Raw genomic sequence first — 17,614 nt, forward strand, 5'->3', positions numbered from 1 at the left:
TTACCAAAATATATACTTAACTATAAAATATGTACGTGATTTGGTGTAAATACTCGGAGTCCATCTTTTTATCCTTCTACCATACTCTCGCAGGAGAAAATGTAAATTTACAAGCTATGATTTTCAGAAAACAAACCAATTCTGAAAATATTGACGCAAGATATACGTATTAATTGAATAACAAGTGAATTATGATCAACCACTGAAAAAAAAAAGCGCAAAGGAGAAAAGCATCAAAATTAAAAGTCGGGCGTTCCTACTGCCAAAGGAAATTTTCGTAAACATGTGTGGTGGAATGTCAAGTACACATTCATATTAATCAGAGATTTCGGATTCAAGCTCTGGGTCAAAAGTTATTTTTGATAGAAGCGCTTTACTTTTCAACATAAGAGTTTTTGACACGAATCCGAACTTAATCGAGCCTTGTATAGATAACGAACGAACATCGGATGGAAAACAAAAAGAAATCTTCGTTGATAAATTGCACGTCAACTATCCGTGAGAGCTACGTCTTTAATTTTGCCCTGCCAAAAGTCTTGTACCAAAAAATCTTCATGACCGTACCTTATTCTCTCTTCTTTTGAATAATTCACAAACATATACACACATTTTATTTATATATATATATATATATATGAATTCACAAACATATAGACACATTATATATATTCTTCTCCAAACATCTTACGTAACTTTTCTTTTCTTTATTCCACCCTATTAATAGGAACTACATAGAATCTAATTTTCTATTTGTTCTGTTCTTGTTTCATTATCATCAACCTTGAGTTTGTTGATTGATTTTGGAACAAGACATGATGAGGAATAATTCAAGAAAACAACACAATATGGTGAAAGAAGACAACATCAATATCCCTAGGAAACAAACATTTGGGAGCATGTTACAATCTGATCCAAATCATGATCAAGATGAATATACTAATTTTCGTACGAGCAATATATCTGAAGCTGCAGGCCCTGCAAATTTCGATAATCGCCCTTCTCCATTGAGCTCTGATTACAATATGGTCTCTCCTTCACCTAATTCAGACGACCATTATTCATTATCTTCTCCATATTCAATGCCTTCTATGGACCTAACATCTCCATTATCAAAATCTCCATGGTCGTCACACGTCGAAAGTTATCCTTACACAGGTCTTATGGGGTCCCTTGTTCGTGAAGAAGGCCATATATATTCATTAGTAGCTTCTGGAGACTTGTTATATACTGGATCAGATAGCAAAAATATTAGGGTATGGAAGAATCAAAAAGAATTTGCTGGATTCAAATCAAACAGTGGATTGGTGAAGGCAATAATCATTTCTGGAGAAAGAATCTTCACGGGTCATCAAGATGGAAAGGTACTTTTTCTTAATTATGTCTTGCGCACTCACGTGCGAAGTTGAGTCTTGGAGTAACTGGTAAAGTTGCTGCCTCGTGACCAGGAGGTCGTCACAGGTTCGAGTGGAAACACCCTCTTGTAGAAATGCAGGGTAAGACGGTGTACAATAGACCCTTGTGGTCCGGCCCGTCCCCAAACCCCGCGCATAGCGAAAGCTTAGTGACCTGGGCTGCTTTTTTACGCGCTCTCACATGCGAGTCTGATACTTTTTCATGATCCAAGTACATAAAAAAATCTTTTTGACATAAGGTGGCAATATCATGTTGAATTTGATGTGTTAAATTCATCAAAAAACTTAAACTGTTACAGAGAGAGCATTTTATTTACTTAAAGTTTTTCTTAAACAGGCACGAGTCTGGAAGATATCTTCTAATGATCCAAACGTTTACAAGCGCATTGGAACATTACCAACTTTGAAGGCTTATATAAAAAGTTCAATGAATCCAAACAATTACGTTGAAGTGAGAAGAAATAGAAATGCCGTCTGGATCAAACATTTTGATGCTATTTCATCTCTTAGCATGAGTGAAGACCAAAATCTTTTATATTCAGCATCTTGGGATAAAACCATAAAGGTTTGGAGAGCATCAGATTTTAAGTGTTTGGAATCCATAAATGCCCATGAAGATGCTGTAAATTCAGTGGTTGTAGGGTTTGATGGGCTAGTGTTTTCAGGCTCCGCTGATGGAACAGTAAAAATTTGGAGAAGAGAATTACAAGGAAATAAAACAAAACATTTTTTTTCACAAACGTTGTTAAACCAAGAATGTGCAGTAACATCATTGGTTGTGGACCCTACATCCAGTTTCCTATACTGCGGTTCGTCTGATGGACTAGTCAACTTCTGGGAACACGCAAAGTTTTTGTCACATGGAGGAGTTCTCAGAGGTCATAAATTGGCAGTTCTTTGCTTAGCAACTGCAGGAAATTTAGTTTTTAGTGGATCAGCTGACACAAATATTTGTGTGTGGAAAAGAGAAGGTGGTGATCATATGTGTTTATCAGTGTTGAAAGGACATTCTGGTCCTGTAAAGTGTTTAGCTGTTGAAGAAGATCATGGACCAATTACAAGTGGTGATAGGCAGTTTATTCTGTATAGTGGTAGCCTTGATAAATCAGTGAAGATTTGGAGAGTGTCATCATGTCCCCCTTCCATGCAAGCGCAGCAACTTCGAAGCCAATCTCATGGGCTATGAGCTAGCAAAGGTGAGTCACGACTCACGAGTAAAGTTAGCGAGTTCAAAACAAATATGATTATGTAGTATGAGTGTATATTTTAATTATATTCACATATGTTCGAGTCGAAAATCAAATTCAATTGAACTTACAAAACTCGTTTAATTCCGGCTCGGAATTATTAGCACCAATTTCCATTGGTGGCTCATCGTTGCAATGTAGAAGAGTTAGCCGATGAAAAAAGATAGCAACGATCGAACAAGAAAAAGGACAGGACATGCAAGCTCAGCAACTTCAGATTCAGTTCGTTCTGAGTTGGAAGCCAATTTAGAATCTAGAATATGTAAGTCGGAATGAATCTGATCTTATTATATGTGTACATTTTAATTTTTTATACGTACATAGTTCGAGCTAAATACAGTGGATGCGATTGAACTCGAACAAAGAAAACGCCTTGTAAATCTGCCTCAGTTAGCCACCAAAATTTTAGTCCGTTTGTTGTTTATTGTTGCAAGGCAGAAGAATTAGCCAAACGAAACAATAGTAACGGTCTGAACACGATGGAAAGGATTTGACAAATCTGTAGGCTGAGCTAGGTTTTGGGTTGACCAAGAAAATTAAAGTACAAATATCTCCTTTTATGTACTCATTATAGCTTCTTTTCGGAGCAATTGTACATACGATTTAATTTATCTTTTAATTTTCACCTTTATAGTTCGACACAAATGTCTATATATGGTGGTGAGGATAGAGGATGTTAATGTACGTAAATTATTTTATTTGTTATACATGAAATCAGCACAGAGAAAGCATTATATTGCATGATCCTACTTAACACGATAATCTTCTTCATTTTGGCCTTTGGTCCGATTGAGAATTTAGATATCGAAAATTATGAGTCAAGAAAATGAGTTTTGAAATATATATTTAATATTTTTATAATTCTTTTTTGCAAATATACATAGGATTCGACTTTGAATATAGTACATACTCATCCACACTTAAAGTTTACACTACATACATATCCCATACTTGCATTTCTTGATTTGGTATAATATTGTAAATTTTGCTGAACTCGCTAACTCATTATTGGATCCGTCGCTGCTTTTGGTATGTATTGTCGCCAGGAGATTTGAAATGTCTCAATTTAAACAAACGTTGCGACTTAGTGACGAGTCTTGTATGATGGATGTTAGAACCTGGAATTTGAAACTCTTGGCCGTTGTGAAGGTTTGAAAAAATACAGTTCTTCATCCAAATACCAGTTTTAGACTTTTAAGAAGAAACAAGAACAACCAATTGACTTTTCGCCTGACCATGATCTTGAGATTGTGACAGGAAGTTAACATTTCAATAATTCAAGGCTGTTCTAGGTACAATGGAAGGAAAACTCCACAATACAGACAAACTAGCAAGAAAAGAAAAACACAAGAGAGAGAAGGTCGAAGTCTTATAAAAGTAGTTCTTTTGGATTTTGGTAGTATGCTTTAATGTGAATTAATAAGGTATACTTCTGTACAAAATGGGCATTGACTTTATAAAGCTTATATAAACATATTAATTTCATGATGTGAAACAATGTAAATGTTGACTTTGTTGATCCCCAAAGCCAAAGGTCTCCTAATTGATTTAATGAAGGTGGTGAATTATTTTCTTGACAATTTGACCTTGATGCAAGCTTTTATTGTTTGTCTTTTCTTGTTGAAATTCTCATTTGGACTTTCGCTGTCTCTTTAGGTAGTTGTATATCAAGTAGGTTATCCCAAACTCAAAGGATGTAAGGTCATGAATGAAATTTCTTTATCCTTAATTAGAAATTTTGGGTTCAAGTCTCGAGAATTGAATTATTTCTATTAAGAAGTGTTTTTCATTTTAATTGGCCTTGTACGATGCGAATCCGAATTAGTCGGATCAATTGGCATTAAATACCGGATGATTATACACAAAAATAGATATATTAAGTAGGTTACGGGGGAAAAGATTACATATTTACTGGTGGGTGGAAAGGTGGGGACTGTTTCAGGTCTCAATTGGATTTGTTTTAAGTGTGAGTCAAATTGTAAGCCAACTGTATATATAAGGAGAGTTGACAAAATGTGAGTTGTCACGGAGATTGAGTGAGCAGTCTTAGTTCGCTCTGTGATTTTGTAGGATACATTACAGGCCACCAATACTGATTAAAGCTCATTACGAAGCTTTATCCAATACTATAGTTGCACCTTATATATCCAAGCAATAAAGCTTTGCTGTGGCAAACAACAAGCTGGAAATGATTTGATTTGCATTTGTATGCATTTATAGATAAGTTTAAATGTTGGCTAAGATAAAATGATAAGATGTCTTCTGAATATATATATTAGATAGGGTCTATCTGAATGGATTTAGCTTCCTTTCTGTCCATGATCTCTCCATTTCCGCAAGTTGGACCGTGTATTGCTTACATCTGTCCTCTTAATAATCCAATGGACCAGAATTTTGCTATTAACCAAGTTACTCTCTCTTATCCCATTTTCTTCTCTTTCCTCCCAAGAATAATCCTTCATCTCCCATATCTTTAGGGGGAAATAGCATAATAACATATTCTAACTTTAATAGTTTAAAACTTCAAATCCCGGCAAAGAGTACAATTTGACTCGAAAATCCCATCAAGCTCATAGATGGAGACTGGAAGCTCTCTTTTCTCTCTCAATATAAGTCTAGGCAGATGTAGTGTGCTAGTTATGGGTTGAACTCATAACTTTTGATGTGGAGTAAAAATTTATGTACAAAAATTTATTAAAATTACAAAAATAGGAGATATGAACCCATAACTTAAAAAACATAATGGGTTCATGTCACGCCCCGTCCTGGGGGAGCGCGACCAACGCTCAACCAAGATACCCCAGTCAAGCAAGCCTACTAGATGCTTCCTACCCGACCTTACCCATGAATAAAGTGAAGATGTATTCCATCAATTAGACAATGAGAATATTACATGAACAATATCAATTTCATTACCATTAGAACTTCATTCAAAGTTTTCCAAAATATTTCATTACACATTCTTAGTTTAGAGGTGGAAACATGTGATACAAATTACAACATTTCTAGTTTGACTTTTCCAACACCAATATACAACTCACACTATGTCTACGGAGCCTATAACAGATACAAAAGAGTACTATGATAGTGCCGACAACAAGGCCCTGGCTATACCTCAAAACATTATACATAAGGAACAAAAGATACAAGACCCCAAAATGAAGTGGGGCTCACCAAGTCGGTGGGGAAGAGGGTGTACCACTATCACTGATCGGTCCCGCCTGCTGTGGAACTACCTGCATCCATCAAAAATACAGCAGCCCTGGCAAAAGGGACGTTAATACATATGGAATAGTACTAGTATGTGATACTAAATACCCTCTCAATAGAACGAGTAACAATACAATGAGAAAGAGCATGGAATCAATGAGAGCCTCAAAAAATATAACAATGTCAAGTTAAGAGAAAGGTAAATTTCAAGTAAATAACAATGTTTTAGGTTGGGAGATCTTTAGTACCGATACACCACTGTGTTTTTAGCACGAAGTCCGATCTCGGCCCGACGGCTAAGCCGTCTCACCTAGAGACATCCAATCACAACACCATTATGTGCGCGACATGGAGTCCGATCGGCTAAGCCGTCTCACCACAATATCGTGTGGGTCGACATCACATTCCGCTAGCAAACATCTCATCCCAATTAAGGCGAATAATCTCATCATATCAATCTCATCCTAAGTAAGGGGAATAATCTCATAACATTCATTATATAAAGTAATTAAAACTCATTTAATAATATTTCATACATCTTTTCATTTCGTTGGCACTAGTGGCCACAAGTGTAATTTTGTTCTTGGCACGTCGGCCATTTTTCATATTTCATACTCACTCCTTTCACTTTCAAATATCATTATGAATTATCAACAATACGGGCATTTATAATAAAGATTTGAAGTTAATATACGAGCAATAAGACTCTTAAGCACATTGAATTGTCCTCCAAAACTTGTCATAGTAACTTGCAATTGAAATCATAATATTTGAATACACAAACCATACTTGAACACATTTTCGAAGGATAACATAATGTGATAGGAGCATTTGAAGCACATATTGAACATATATCTTTCAACACAAATCTTATTCGGAATAGTCAAATTTATAAGGAATAACTCGGAACATGAGAAATAAGAACTTGGCCCATCAAACTTGAGGCTTATGAGAACATCGTGGGATTCAATTCTAAGAGAGAAGTTTAGCCAACATATCTCGTTTTGAGCTTTCCTTAAATTACTACAATGTTCTAGAAATCCTTGCAACTTCAAATAATTTAGAGACATAACAAAATTGAACCATAATTAGGAATATATTTATGGGTTCATCTCATTTAAGCATTTCATCAAACAGTAGGCAGGCATATTGACGCTCGTAAAATACACACTTAAATTCTTCTCGCTAATCAAATATAGTATAGTATAATATCGTATTCACAGGGATTGGATTTTAACAGTATTCTCGTAGTTTCTAGTTTGATCGCTATCCAAGATGATCAACAATTGAGAAGTATATGATTTCTAAGTAAAATTACTAAGAGTCTAGAGCTATTGACTAATGACAATCGAAATAAAGATAAGCAATGAAGTTATCAGTGGGAGAAAATAGGGGTTGATAGGATAAGTACAAGATAATTATTTGGGATCTAACTCTAGGTAATTCACTTCTAATATTCAAGTGAGTCTCTCGAATTCACTCAATTATTAGTTCAAACGTTCAGCAAAAACTCCTCTCTCGATTAAGTCTTAACCTCACAAGATGAACCAATTTAAGCACATGAAAATATGCAAGAATGCGTAGTGGATTGGTCTTTAGGAGAACCTCTCTCGATTATTCTCCTAACTAGGTTTAATCAATGATTCAACTAGTCTCTTTCAATTACTAAGAAGAATTAATGAACTCAATCAACAATATAATGCAAAGATATCACAAGTTATACCTCTCTCGATTACATGAACAAGTGAATATAGATGCAACGGTTAAATCATCCAAAATCGCTTCAATATATAAGACGTACCATAGGCTGGCCCGTAGTGTACTACTATACTAATTGAGCTCATTCAGTCAAGGATCAAGTAGGACTTTCATTGATTGTAATGTAGGCTGCGGGATAGATATGATACATTTAGATATAAGAGTGACTACACCTCCCTAAGCACTTTAATACATACATTTTATTGTTCAAATACATCAATATACATCAACTCAAAACCAAAACTTATGTCAAACCAAAACTCCACCTTCACATCAATATACATCAACTCCCTACTTCTTTAAGCACAAATACATCAAGAGTCACCACTATCAAGGAATATTTTGCACAATGATACAACTATTTTTTTTTTCCGATTTACGTGGCTCTTACTTTTTCAAAACAATTCACCTTTTTCCTATTTCAATAGTTCCACTCAAAAGCCAAACCAACCACTCCACACTTCAACCTTTACCAACTTCAAGTGCTCACGAGAGGTAAAAAGGTTCAAATAGATGGTCAATTCAAACAAATGAGTAAAACTTGTAATGTGGTTGCCAAAGAAACAAGATTATAGGCTCAAAGGAGTTAACTAAGATACATAACAATTAGGTGGGTAAACATATATCTGGCTCAACAAAGAAATGCCTATATCACTTCCAAGATTGAACAAAACTACTATTTCGCTTTGCAAACACACGGGGCAAGTTCTAGACATCAAATGCAATGCACAGAATAACACAAAACCTCACACCCACATGGCACATAACTCACTCAGGATCGGACTCATCAAGACACTCTAGTCAAAGCAGTTAAGCAAAGTTAAGATCATACAATTTAAGGTACTTATACAAGAGTCAAAAACTGAGCCTAAGCGTCACACTAAAGCACTCACTATTCTCAAGGTATAATAAAGTCAAGAGACATTGCCTTCAATTCAAATTACAGCACAAGGTTTCCTACTCCCAACAAAATTAAAAACTAACTACACCCGGTTCAAACAAAACCCTTAAAAAAGAACCGCGACACAAAGAAAAATCAAGGGGGAATTATTACACTACCTAACAAAAGGAAATCTTGTTTTCTTTTTCCTTCCAACTTTAATCCCTCAAGAAACCTGTCGATTGATATACATCATCGGGAAAAATCAAAAATTTTAAATTTTTTATGTTTCTTTCAATTTTTTCTCTATCTTTAACTACTACAACAACAAAAATAAAACTAATATACATACATACAACATATCCACCACTCCACACTTTAAGTTGTGGCATGTCCCCATGACACACAATTAAAAGCATAAGGTAAAGGAAACTTCCCTGAACATCTAGTCGGGGTCTGAGTTAAGGTCGGCCTCCATTCCTCGCCTTCGAACTAATGTGCACATCCATGCAGACAACTTCTTCTCAGCCTTCTTGGAGTACACCCCACACTTATCTTTCTCACTCACCGCAACTTTCTCTTTTGAGCCCTTTACTTTCCACTCAATACTCGCAGCTGGTTTTTCTTTTTGTGCCCCCTTTTCTATATCCATCTTAAAAGTCACAGTCTCCTCACCCACTCTAAGCATGAGTTTTCTCTCATGTATATCTAATATCGCTCTGCCCGCTGCTAAGAATGGTCATCCTAAGATGAGGGGGACCTCCTTGTTTTCCTCCATATTCACCACTATAAAATCCACAGGAAATACGAACTTATCTACCCGAACTAACACATCTTCTACTATCCCCTCGGGTATCAGAGTCGTTTGGTCTGCCAGCTGCAAAGATATTTGTGCAGACCTTATCTCTCTGATCTCTTTCTCTAGTTTCCTGTAAATAGATAGAGGCATTAGATTAATTAAGGCACCAAAATCACATAAAGACTTATCAAAACTAATAGAGCCTAAAGAGAAAGGTATAGTAAAACTCCCTAGATCTCCACACTTCTGTGGGAGTTTAGTTTGCAATATTACGCTGCAATGCTCTGTGAGATTGACCACTAAGGTCTCCTTTATCTTCCTTTTCTTTGTTAGGATCTCCTTCAAGAATCTAGCATAAGACGATATTTGTGAGAGCACTTATGTGAATAGTAAGTTTACATGAACTTGTTTCAGCATATCCATAAATCTCTCAAATTGCTTGTCTAGCTTTTCTCAATATAGCTTTTGGGGGAAAGGTAGCGCCAACATATGCCTGCTCTCCTCATGTTACTCCCTTCTCGATTTTTCTTCCTTCTTCTTTTTCTCATCTTTTATTTGGCCCTTATTCTTTTTATCAACATCACTTTTCAGTTGCTCCCTACTTTAATTTTCAAGTATCACATCATTTTGGATCGGGGTGGGATCTTTCAACACTTGCCCACTTCTTAGAGTTACAACATTCACCATTTCTTTGGGATTCCTCTCAGTATCAGCGGGGAGAGTTCCTGGAGCACTCGCAGATAATATTGTTGCAATCTGTCCCTCTTGTCTCTCCAGGTTCCGAAAAGATGTGCCCAACTCCTTGATAGCTACTCCATGGGCGTCCAACCTCTTATCTGTCTTGATAATTAAGGCTTCATTAGATCCTCTAGACCAGGGTGAATGGGCTGTTGGGGATGAAATTTTTGCCTTTGCTGATTTTGTTATGCTGGAGTTCCTTGTCCCTGGGGTCTAGAGTTATTTTGTTGCCAAGCATTCGCAGTACCTCCAGGTGAACTCCATGAAAAATCGGGGTGCCTCTGACCAATTTCATTGAAATTGTAGTTTCCCATAACATTCACTTCCTCCATTGAGGCTTGACACTCATGAGTAGGGTGTCCTCTTCCACATATATCACAAGCTGTGTGAGGCTCACTTTGTATTGTAGCCAAGGTTAACTTCCTTATTTCTTTATCCATAGCATCAAGCTGTTACTGCACCGATGTATTAGAATCAACTTTGTGAACACCAGTTGATCTTCTTCTTTCAGCACTCTCAAAGGGCCACTGATTTGCATCTTTAGATAACTCATCAAGAATTGTAACTATCTCCTCTGGAGTCTTCTTCATCAACGGGATCCAGCTGCATTGCTCAATATTCTACACGAAACCGGTGTCAATCCATCCCAAAAGTCCTGGAGTTGCATCCAGAGTTCAATTCCGCTATGTTGACACTTTCGAACAATCTCCTTAAACCTCTTCCATGCTTCAAAAACAGTTTCAGTCTCTTTCTGGCATAAGTTATGAATTTCTCTTCTAAACTTGTCTGTCTTAGTTGAGGAGAAATATTTATCAAGGAATTTTCTGGTCATCTCCTCCCATGTTCTAATCGAACCTGTGGGTAAGCTTTGAAGCCACTGCTTTGCATCATCTTTGAGTATGAAGGGGAATGTCCTCAAGTACACTGCATCTCTTGACACACCATTGTATTGAAAGGTTTTCATAATCTCCTCGAAGTCCATCAGATGTGTATTTGGATCTTCGTTTGGCTTCCCTCTGAAGACACATCAGTTCTGAAGGGTTTGAAGCAACCCTTGCTTCAACTCGAAATTGTTAGCTGTAATTAAAGATGGTCTAACACTTGATAATATGCAAACTCCCAGGCATGGAAGCTATATTTGCAAACTAGTCTGCACCCAAGGGTTGATTTTGAGCAATTCTCCTACCCCTCTCTTCTTCGTAGATAATATGTGCATCTCTAATAGCTGCTTCCTCAACATCCTGTGCAGCTTGTTCTCTTTGTTGTGCTACTTCTCTCGCAGCCAAATCTACATTATCCTCACCATTCCATCCATAAGTTCTTTGGTTGAGGATTGCCCAACCTTTTCTGATATCTCGGTGAGATTTCTTTTCCTCCTCAGTTGTCACAGTTATTTTTCAATTTCTGGCTCGTATGGTAGCACTTCTTTAGCAAAATCTTGAGTCATGCACCAATCTAAACCTGTAGCCTACGCACAGTCATAGAATACTAACCATAAAAAGAGAAAAATAAAATTAACTAAAACGAAAAAATTCCTCAATTAGCACTACAAACTATTTCAAACACGGTTGATTGCCAATCCCTGGCAACGATGCCAAAATTTGAGGAGCGCAAAACACACACTTAAATTCTGCTCACTAATCAAATATAGTATTTTATAATATCGTATCCACAGAGATTGGATTTTAACAGCATTCTCGTAGTTTCTAGGTTGATCGCTATCCAAGATGATAAACAATTAAGAAGTATATGATTTCTAAAAAATATTACTAAGAGTCTAGAGCTATTGGCTAATGACAATCAAAACAAAGATAAGCAAGGAAGTTATCAGTAGGAGAAAATAGGGAAGATATGATAGGTGCAAGATTATTGTTTGGGATCTAACTCTAGGTAATTCACTTCTAATGTTCAAGTGATTCTCTCAAATTCACTCAATTATTAGTTCAAACGTTCAGCAAAAACTCATCTCTCGATTAAGTCTTAACCTCACAAGATGAACCAATTTAAACACATAAAAATATGCAAGAATGCGTAGTGGATTGGTCTTTAGGAGAACCTCTCTTGATTATTTTCCTAACTAGGTTTAATCAATGATTCAACTAGACTCTTTTGATTACTAAGAAGAATTAATGAATTCAACCAACAATATAATGCAAATATATCACAAGTTATGCCTCTCTCGATTACATGAACAAGTGAATATAGATGCAACGGTTAAATCATCCAAAAACGCTTCAGTACATAACTAGAGTTATAATCCACAAACAATCATCAATACACCAAATCCATCAAACCTTAAAAGGGAACTACTCCATAGATATGGAGAAATTCATCACAAATAAAATTAAAGTATAGGAAAACATAAATTCGATCCAAACTCGGGTTATGATTGAGGAAGGAATGATGAAATCCTTGTGCTTGTATTCTTCCCATTCCTCCTTAGCCTCCTTAGGCCGAATATGTGTCAAAAGTAAATAACGTGTTTCCATGTATTTATACTAAGTAGGGTCGGGCCCAGACGAAATCATATTTTCCTAGCCAAAATAGGAAAATAACTCTATAAAAATTGCACAAGCATACCGCATGGGGTGATGCGCCATGCGGGGCATTAGTGGGGCAATCCAGAGAATCAAAATTCGTAAGGCAGTAGAGAAACGCACAAGTGTGCCGCCCCACGCACCACCGCAGTAGGGAATTCTCAGAGTACAGACCAAACTTCGATTTTTGACGTCCAGACTTGGTCCTCGACCCCCGAAAACGATCCCGTCTTAATCTCATGGGCTTTTACTCAGACTTCAAAACACCGAATAACTCAAATTAGCTCCATAACATCTATATCACTCGGAATCACTCCTACATGGCATAAAACACACAATAAGTGCAAAACACTACCAATTAAAGCTCAAAAACAAATAAAGTGCAGTGAATTAGAGTGCAATAAGTGACTAAAATACGCAATTATAGCCTACCATCATATATTCGACTATAGGGTCCTATGAAGATGTTCCTTCACCCCACGAGCAATTCCCACTTCAATAGGTCACCCATATATACCCCATAACCTCGTTACCACCTTCATTGGCATATTCATGCATTATTAACCAACTCTTATTCTCAAAACCATTTTCCCCAATACTTATTTCCAACCCAAATTTCAAAATTGAAGGCTAGGGCTAGAATGTTACCTTTTTAGTAGATAATTTTATAAGCTTTCTTAGTGAATTCTCCAAGGCTTGAGCAAGGAATTGAAGTGGATGGGTATTGGAGCTCCTCCTTCTCTCTCTTATTCCTCCCCTCTCTTAAAATATCAAAATTCCCCTTCAAAAATGGCCCCCTTAAGTCTATGTATCAAAATAGTGTCGGGTAAAATATTTCCAAACTTAAGCCTACGAAATCGGGTCTGCGGTCGCAGACCGGACCTCAAAAGGAGTACGCGGCCCGCAAAGGGGACCGCAAAAATGGCCCAGAACTAGGCTTGGCCTGGTTAAGTCTGTGGCCGATAAAGAATGGCAGCTGGAACAATGAGTGCCGAGTCTCCAACTACCTTCTTCAACATAGATACATGAAACTATGGGTACACCAATGACATCTCTGGTGGTAGCTCAAGCCCATAAGCCACCTTACCAATCCTCTGAATGATTCTGTACGGTCTGACATACCTCAGACTCAATTTCGCTTTCTTACCAAACTGCATTATACCCTTAACATTCAAGAATACCCAATCATCCTCTTTGAACTCCAAATCCCTACAACGTACATCCGAATAGCACTTCTGACAACTCTCGACAATTTTCAACTGTTCCTTAATGATCTTAACCTTCTCCATAGCCTGATAGTCGAGGTCTGGCCCTATCAACTCTGCTTCCCCAATCTCGAACCATCCAATATGAAATCTACATCTCCTACTATATAAAGCCTCGAACGGTGCAATATGAATGCTAGCATGGTAACTGTTGTTGTAGGTAAATTCTACGAGCGGCAAATGATCATCCCAGCTACCCTTAAAGTCAAGAACACAAGAGAGCAACATATCCTCAAGCATCTGAATAGTCCGCTGTGCTTTCCCGTCAGCATGTGGATGGAAGGCTGTACTAAGATTCACCTAAGTCCACAAACCTTGCTAAACTTTCTTCCAAAAATTAGTCATGAACTCTGCCCCCCAATAAAAAATGATAGAAAATAGAGTGCCATACAACCTGACTATTTCCTTGATATATAACTAAGCATACTGTTCTGTGGTGTCGATAGCCTTAACAGGTAAGAAGTGTGCTGATTTCGTGAGTCGATCCACAATCACCCAAATCGAGTCGAACTTGCAAGGAGTGCGAGGTAATCTTACCACAAAGTCCATACTGATAATCTCCCACTTCCAACCCACCGGGCCTTTGGTGTTCGGCCTTCACTTATTGATAATTTGGATATCTTGCCATAAAGTCCGCTATATTCCTCTTCATATCATTTCTTAAGATCATGGTACATCTTTGTAGAGATTGGGTGCATGGAATACCTAGAAGTTTGAGCCTCGGTCATGATTCTTTCCCGGAGACCATCTACATTTGGAACACATAATCGTCCTTGGTACCTTAGTGTACCATCATCCATACCAAAATAAAAAGCCATGGTCTTATGTTTATGAATCCCCTCCTTTAACTGTACTAATAATAGATCGTCGTATTGCTTCTCCTTGACTTCCCCAACAAGTGATGATTCAGCCCTATTTTGCACAATCACCCCTCTTTTACTAGAGTTCGCAAGACGAACTCCCAAACTAGCCAACCGATGAACTTCCTTGGCCAATGGCCTTTGATATGCCTCCAAGTGAGCCAAACTACCCATAGATTTCTTGCTAAGAGCATTCGCCACAACATTAGCCTTCCCCGGATGATATAGAATATCGATGTCGTATTCCTTGAGTAACTCAAGCCATCTTCTCTGCCTAAAATTCAATTTCTTCTATTTGAAAATATATTGAAGGCTCTTATGGTTCGTGAACATATCCACATAGACCCCATACTAATAATGATGTCAAATCTTCAATGCAAATACCACCGCCGCAAGCTCTAAGTCATATGTATGATAGTTCTTCTCATGATTCTTGAGTTTCCTAGAAGCATAAGCGATCACCTTGCCATGTTGCATTAATACTCACCCAAGTCCGATCCTTGAAGCATCACATACACCACAAACCCATCTGTACCCTCTGGTAAGGTCAACACCGGTGTCGTAGTCAATATTGATTTCCACTCTTGGAAACCCTTTTCACAAGCGTCTGAACCATTGGAACTTAACTGCCTTTTGCGTCAATTTAGTCAATGGAGAGGCAAGAGTAAGGAACCCCTCCACAAATTTTCTATAATACCCAGCTTAGCCCAAGAAACTACGAATCTCTGTTGGAGTTGTGGGTCTAGGCCAATTCTTCACTGCTACGATCTTCTGAGGATCGACCTTAATTCCTTCACTATAGACGACATGACCCAAGAATGTGATAGATTCAAGCCAAAATTCCCACTTCGAAAACTTTGCATACAACTTGTGCTGATATAGAGTCTGTAGAACTGCCCTGATATGATCAACATGTTCCTCACGACTTCGTGGATACACAAGAATGTCATCAATGAACACTATCACAAAAGAGTCTAGAAAAGGCTTGAAGACTCGATTCATAAGATCTATGAAAATTGGTGCGGCATTTGTTAGCCCAAAAGACATCACTAGAAATTCAAAGTTCCCATACCGGGTCCTGAAAGCTGTTTTCGGTACATCTCCCTCCCTAATCTTCAATTGGTGCTACCCGTATCTTAAATCAATTTTATAGAAGTAATTAGCACCCTACAATTGGTCAAACAAGTCATCTATCCTTGGCAGTGGGTACTTATTCTTGATTGTGACCTTGTTGAGCTGCCGATAGTCAATACACATTCTCAGTGACCCATCTTTCTTCCTTACAAAGAGAACCAGTGCGCCTCAGGGCGACACACTCGGCTGGATAAAACCCTTCTCTAACAAATCCTTCAATTGTTCCTTTAGTTCCTTAAATTCTGCTGGTGCCATTCTGTAGGGTGGAGTAGATATAGACTGCGTGCCTGGCATTACATCAATCCCAAAATCAATCTCCCTATCTAGTGGGATCCCAGGGAGCTCATCAGGAAAGACCTACGGAAATTCATTCACAACTGGTACAGACTCAAGTGTAGGTGCCTCATTATCGATGTTCGTAACCCGGACCAAATGGTAAATACATCCCTTGTTAATTATCTTCATGGCCTTGAGATAGGAAATAAACCTACCCTTCGGCACAACATCATCCCCCTTCCATTTAATAACTAGATCATTTGGAAATTCAAACCTAACGGTTCTGGTTAGACAATCAACCTTAGCAAAACATGAATAAAGCCTGTCAATCCCTATTATTACATCCAAATCAATCATCCCCAATTCAATAAGATCGGCCATGGTGTCTCGACCATGTACCATGACAACACAATCCTTATAATCCCGTGCGAACACAATAGACTCACCAACCAGAGTAGATACAGAGAACGACTCATGAAGTTGTTCCGGTTCTATCCTAAATTCCATATAAACATAGGGAGTGACATATGACAAAGTGGAACCGAGATCAATAAGAGCATATATATCATGAGATTGGATAGTCAATATACCTGTGACAACATCTTGAGAAGCCTCTGAACTCTGGCGACCCCTCATAGCATAGAAACGGCTGGGTGCTCCCGATCTCTATGCACCACACCTAGTTGCACCACGCCCTGCGTGTGCTGGAGTGCTTTGAGCTGGAGGAGGTGTTGAGGATGTAGCAGCTGCAGAACTAGCTGGTTGTTCTATACCTCTGCCTACTATCTGGCAGGACGAATGACAATTCCTCTAAATATGACCCCTCATACTGCACCCATAGCATACCGGTTAGTCCATAAAGCAGGACTCAAAATGCATCTTCCTACACCTAGGGCATAGGGACCTCCGCTGCTGCTGAAATCTCTCACCAGACCGACCCTACTGGTAGGATCCCTTGTTGCCCTTACCGGGCCTAAAACAACCGACTGCTGCTGACCGGGCCCCAATGGCTATGCACTGACTAAAGACTGAGCAAAGGACTGGGACAACCGTGATGACCCTCCCTAAATGCTGACCTACTACCACCAAAAGAACCATTAAAGTTTTCCGCGGACCGTGCCTTATTGCTACCCTCTTGCTCCATTATATTCTTCAATTTGCGGGTCTCTGTGGCTTGAGAAAATGCCACCCTCTTCCCATAGTTCATAAAAGAATTCAAGGCAGTTGTAGCAGCCTCATTAATAACCAAGGGGCTAAGGCTTTGCACAAACCGGCACACTCTAGCCTCCATAGTGGAGAACATGTAAGTGGCATACTTAGACAGGCGCGCGAATCTCATATGGTACTCCCACACACTCATGCTACCTTGTTTTAGGCTCTCAAACTCACGGCACAGGATTCCTTAGTCTCGGCAGGCAAGAAATGATCAATAAAGGCGTCAACAAACTCACTCTACCTTGCCGGAGGGCTCCCCTCCTCACGGGACTCCTCCCACATC

General features: G+C 38.4%; 1 protein-coding gene and 1 non-coding gene across 2 annotated transcripts; both read left to right on the forward strand.

Moving 5' to 3' along the window:
- Window positions 1–679: 679 nt before the first annotated feature.
- On the forward strand, window positions 680–3,070 carry LOC107817533 (protein JINGUBANG-like). The gene is made up of 2 exons (XM_016643386.2): window positions 680–1,361; window positions 1,750–3,070. The coding sequence occupies exons 1-2, from the start codon at window positions 813–815 to the stop codon at window positions 2,596–2,598; spliced, it is 1,398 nt and encodes a 465-aa protein (XP_016498872.1). The 5' UTR covers window positions 680–812; the 3' UTR covers window positions 2,599–3,070.
- Window positions 3,071–10,721: 7,651 nt separating this feature from the next.
- Window positions 10,722–10,828, forward strand: LOC142169322 (small nucleolar RNA R71). Its single transcript, XR_012699030.1, has one exon. It is a non-coding gene; the product is annotated as a small nucleolar RNA R71 (small nucleolar RNA).
- The last annotated feature ends 6,786 nt before the right edge of the window (window positions 10,829–17,614 follow it).

Source organism: Nicotiana tabacum, chromosome 14 (genome assembly GCF_000715075.1).
Source record: "Nicotiana tabacum cultivar K326 chromosome 14, ASM71507v2, whole genome shotgun sequence".
Classification (NCBI taxonomy): Eukaryota; Viridiplantae; Streptophyta; class Magnoliopsida; order Solanales; family Solanaceae; genus Nicotiana; species Nicotiana tabacum.

Excerpts from the sequence above, each read along its gene's own strand:
- LOC107817533 (XM_016643386.2), top strand. The coding sequence starts at position 813 with ATGATGAGGAATAATTCAAGAAAACAACACAATATGGTGAAAGAAGAC. Across the intron at positions 1,362-1,749 it reads CGGGTCATCAAGATGGAAAG|GCACGAGTCTGGAAGATATC; the intron begins GTACTTTTTCTT and ends TTTCTTAAACAG.